The following is a 5,343-nucleotide window of genomic DNA, read 5'->3' on the forward strand; positions in this document are numbered from 1 at the left end:
GCAAAGGGGCTTGTTTTTGTTTTGGACTTTAGCCTTCAGGTCGCAGATTGCGACACATGTAAAGGACTCTCCCTTCTGCCATATTATGTTAGTAGATTGCGAACTGACTATGAACCAGAGGTCTATGTGAACATACCCATTGTGAATGTGGTTGCGTCACTGACTCATCATGTTTTGATACTGACGAAACTGCTAGACATCTGACATAGTGCTTGGCCGCAATGTCCAGGGGTAAGAGACTTCTTACGGCTTTAGGAGACTCAGAAGAAGCTAGCCTTCATCTTTTAACAAACAATTTTTCGCCTAGTTCGATGAATGGTAGTGCGCAAAGGCAACTCGATGCAGTTTCCGAGATAGCTCTCTTCCGTGGACGGTGGTCTTCAGACTATAGTTTAACAGCCCCGTCTCACGCTGCACTTCCAGTGCATAGAGACTCGAGAGCATTGAGCCTGTGGGCTCCTTACTTTTTCGAGCGCGATCTTCTTGTCCAGCAGGTTATTTTCTCTTTTGACTAGTTGCTTCAAGTATTTTGAGCAAAAAAAGCTCCATGCTGAATGCCACCGTATGCGGAAGAGGTCATGCACGCAGCCAACGAAATCTCAGCCAGCCCCTGCAGTCCCCACAAGCACATGGTGAGACGTGGCTCTAAGAGTCTAAGCTCTCTTTAGCTAGATCTGCTCATGCTATCCCTGCGGCAGGCCTGCTCTCGTGTCCTGCATACGTTCATTATCTCTCACTGTCCAAACTGGCCTTTACAATCATTCAATGACAGCTTGGACATTGATATGATATGGTGGCGCTCGGGATGTGCTTGACCCTTGAATCGGGCAGCGATTAAAAAACTCATATTTGTATATGAAATAAATTAAAAACGTGCTCCTCGCTCTCTCTGTCTCTCTCTCTCTCTCTCTCTCTCTATGTGTTGACCTATATTGCTATGGCGGGTCTCTCTCTCTGTAAATGCTGACCTATGCGATGGCGAGGCAGGGCTATAATTGAGGCCCCTTTCAGTTTCATCGTTCGCGCTTCTTCGATTACCGCTTTCCTCATTAAATCTGAGTTCTTCCCAGTACTCTAGCAAGTCCCGATCAGTCCTGACTAGAACTCTCTGCTCGGGCCTGCTTCGACGGTTCGTCTCGTCTATAGCGAAGACCCCAATCAGCTCCTGCTGCAGCCTCGACTGCCTTAATTACTGCCTAGGCTGCTAATTTTTTAGTATAATCAAAATGTCAGTATTCATCAGCTGCCATGCTGAGGCTGCGCACGACGTCACACGCCTCAGAAGCGCACTGCATGCGGAGGGTCTCTTCTGCACCGACAACGAGCGTGAGGCAACCACCATTCTTCTCTACATCTCACCTGCTTACATAGCCCCCCACTCCGCCGCCATCACTGCCGCAGGCCGGTTCCTGGATACGGCCAACGACTCCAGGCTCACAATTGCTATCTTCGGTCTTATATCAGTACCGCAGGTGAGACACCAGGCCCAGGCGCCCGGTTGGGATGAGGCAGGGATTCTAAATAAGCTTGTAAGCAATATGGGCATTGACATGAGGCATCGCAGCTTGGAATTTAAGCGCGTTGCAAGCATAGTGAAGGCTCCAGTGCTGCTCGCTTCTGATAGTGCTAGTTTCGACATCTTCTTGAGCCATGCTGGGGAGGACAAGCAGTTTATTCGTGTTTTGTGGGGATTGTTGGGGCAGCAATACCGCTGTTTTCTGGACGAAGAGTCACTGGTTCCGGGGAATCGAATGGGGATGACAGGCTCCGAACAACTGGTTGCAGCTGCCCGGAGTGCCCGGCTGGGTCTGTTTGTGCTCAGCGATCGCTCCATCAAGAAGAAGTGGCCCGTGAAGGAGGTGCGTATTTTCCAGCGAATGGGGACGCCCATTGTGGTTGTTTGGTATAAGTTTTTGAAAGAGCAGGCCGAGCAGTATGTGAGGAATCCTCCAAGGGACCTCCTGCAGCATGCCGGAGCCAAAGAGTTTTTGGATACTGTGCTTTCTGACCCACTCATTAAGTCGATTTCGTACCCCGGAGCTGCTTGGAACAACCCCAACAATGAAGACTACGCGTTCCACATCGAGAGAAACATCCAAGCTCTACTCTAATTATTTTGAGGGTTTTAATCTGTGTCTTATATAATTATTGTAATCTTATATATTGTGCTTTTGCTGTTATTATTATACTTGTGTCTTATTATTATTACTAGTATGGCTGGCTCCCTCTCTCTCTCCCCCTCTCTCCCTCTTTATCAAGTGCAAAGGGGCTTGTTTTTGTTTTGGATTTTAGCCTTCGGACACAGATTGTGACACGTGTAAAGGGCTCCCGCTTCCACCATATTATGTTAGTAGATTGTAATCTCTGTACTTGTACTGTTTATTGTTAATTTAAGTTCTTTTGGTTTCCAATGCCTTGTCTAAGAAATTGCTCTAAGGTGTACTTCTGTTTGAGCCACCCATTTGGATCCACCCATTTGGATGGTGGTCTTCTTTCTAATAGTTTGTGTTTGAACTTCAGCCTTTTATGGCTTTTGCTATACTTTTACATTAAGAGTTGGATTGATAGATTATATTATAAGGTTCATAAAAAATTTGTCATAGCTCAAAGAAAAAAAAAAGGCTTACCATCATGGAGCCTTCCAAAGAGGATATGGTTCAGAACATCTTGCTCAAATCCATTCATACAAACTTTCATTCCAAAAGGATAATAAGTTCAAATTACTCTCACATTAAAAACTCCCTTAGTTTAAGTTAATAAGACACAGTATTGTATGGTCCCAACTATGTATTTAGGAGGAAAAAGCATATGTTCTTAGGCAACAACACATGACCATCAAGTGTACCGTAAAAAGATATACTCAAAACAACAAGGTCTAGAGCCAATCGAGGGAGGATCTATGAAATGGGAAAATTGAAGACCTAAAAGATATGCATAGCCACCAAGAAGAAGCATGAGGTGTTTGTGATTAAAAGACAATCTTTTGTTGAGTAAAGACTATTGAAAAACAAGCATGTGTTACATGGAAATGGAAGAAGAATAACTCATAATGCAAACTATGAACTTCTATGTGCCTAAGTACGACGCTAGGTGACAAGTTCTAAAGCACTATGATTAAACATCTTCTAGACAAGATTTCACTTACAATATTTCCATATCAGAGACGATGCATAGCCCAATCTTTGCACTTACAAGAAAACATAATTCTCGGAAAAGCACCAATCATACGACATTAGTTAAACTAGAGTAGCCTTACCAACATGTCAAGACGATTCGGCATCTTCAATGCTTTAAGTTTTTTAAGAGTCATATTTATGTGGGAATATAAAGAGTTTGGAGTAGAAATGCCATGTATAAATTATGAGTATATAAGTCAAGTAACACAATCACAACAATTTGTTGAGATGTAGAGAGAAAGAGAGAGAGACGAGAGATGATACACACCATATACGCTCCCAAAGATTGATTCATATTGAGGACAAGATACAAATATATAAGTGAGACCAAGTTGAGTAGAGTGAGCCATATATAGCTCCAACACCCCCACTCAAACAAAGGTCTCTAGCTTTGGATGAAAAAACCTTTGGGGAGTTCAAGGGAAAAACCCAAGCCCCTATACAATGTGAAAATATGAACCAACGATGATGATGTGAAAGTGAATTGTGCATCTATGTACAAATATTCAAGTGACTCGGAGATCACAATGTGCAAATGTGGAGTGTGCATGGTGCATGGTACCTAAAAGATTACAATGTCATATGTACAAAGCTATTATAATAGCAAAGAAGCTAATCTAGAAAGAGTGAGGCCGAAGCAACTCCAAGATCCGAGCGCAAGAGGATGAAACGTGACTCGTTGAGGCCTTTGGTCAAAATTTCTGCAATCATCTGGTCACTTGGACATTGTTCAACCATAATGGTTCCTTTGCATACTTCATACCTGACATAATGATAATGGACAGCAATGTGCTTTGACTTATTATGTTGAACATAGTCTTTTGCAAGACTAATAGCACTTTGGTTGTCACACCGTAAGGGTATGCTAGAAAGAGGAGAGTGACCAATATCAACCAGCATTTGTCGAAGCCAAATCAACTCACGAGCTGCAAGTGATACTGCAACATATTCTGACTTAGTCGGAGAAACTGCAACACAACGTTGTTTCTTGCTGGTCCAAGAAACAAGACAACCATTTATAAAGAAGCAATTTCCACTAGTAGATCGCATAGATAAATGTGAGCTTGCCCAGTCTGCATCTGTGTAACCCAAAAGAGAAAGAGATTGCATAGAATCCGATGTGAGTTGTCGTCGATAGACTAAACCAAAATCTGTAGTGCCTTTCAAGTATTTCAATACACGCTTTGCAGCAGACCAATGCTTAAGAGAAGGACATGCAAGATGTTGTCCAAGATAATTAGCAGCAAACATAATATCAGGACGAGTGTTCATGCCAATAAACTGAAGACATCCAATCAAGTTAGCATAAGGTTGATTTGTGACAAGTTGACCGCCATTGTCAGAAGTGTTCTTTATAGAGCTCGCAAGACAAGATGTGTTGGCTGAATGTGCAGATTCCATACCAAATTTTTGCATAGTATCTGCAATAAACTTTGATTGTCGAAGGAATAAAATACCTTTTGTGCTGTTCCGTTGGATTTAAATGCCAAGACGCGAGTGAATCTCTCCAAGATCCACCATATCAAATGCAGAAGACAATAACTTTTTCACTTGCTGAAGAAATCCCAAATCATTGGAAACAAGAATGGTATCATCCACATAAAGAGCAAGAATCACAAAACTGCTACCTTGGCGTTTTATGTATAAGTTGGGGTCTGAAGAGCAAGAGATGAATCCTTTAGAGGTGAGAAAAAGATTAAATTTTGTATACCAGGCTCGCGAAGCTTGTTTGAGACCATATAGTGCCTTATGGAGTTGAGCAACAAGGTCTTCTTTACCTGGAATAACAAACCCTTCTGGTTGTTCCATATACATTTCCTCTTCCAAGTCACCATTAAGAAAAGCAGTTCGCACATCCATTTGATGAGCTTCTAAATCAAATTGAACAACAAATGCCAATAAAATTTGAACACTTGTAATGCGAACAACTGGTGAAAAAGTCTCTTGATAATCAACACCAGCTACTTGGGAGTAACCTTTTGCAACTAAACGTGCCTTGAACTTGTCAAAAGATCCATCCTGCTTCTAATTTTGTCTTATACACCCACTTACATTTAATAGTTGTACGACCAGAAGGTAATTCAGTTAGTATCCATGTACCTTTAGAGATAAGAGAATCATACTCTGCTTCAATAGCCTCTTGCCATTGATCCTTTTGTGGTGAAGA

The 5,343-nt window shown here is 42.2% G+C and overlaps 1 protein-coding gene across 1 annotated transcript; it reads left to right on the top strand.

Moving 5' to 3' along the window:
• The first annotated feature begins 990 nt into the window (after nucleotides 1-990).
• On the top strand, nucleotides 991-2,349 carry LOC147425041 (uncharacterized). Its single transcript, XM_086500447.1, has one exon. The coding sequence runs from the start codon at nucleotides 1,227-1,229 to the stop codon at nucleotides 2,109-2,111; it is 885 nt and encodes a 294-aa protein (XP_086356573.1). The 5' UTR covers nucleotides 991-1,226; the 3' UTR covers nucleotides 2,112-2,349.
• Nucleotides 2,350-5,343: the final 2,994 nt, after the last annotated feature.

This window comes from Adiantum capillus-veneris, chromosome 25 (genome assembly GCF_014529385.1).
Source record: "Adiantum capillus-veneris isolate H3 chromosome 25, ASM1452938v2, whole genome shotgun sequence".
NCBI classification, from domain to species: domain Eukaryota; kingdom Viridiplantae; phylum Streptophyta; class Polypodiopsida; order Polypodiales; family Pteridaceae; genus Adiantum; species Adiantum capillus-veneris.

Excerpts from the sequence above, each read along its gene's own strand:
- LOC147425041 (XM_086500447.1), top strand. The coding sequence starts at position 1,227 with ATGTCAGTATTCATCAGCTGCCATGCTGAGGCTGCGCACGACGTCACA.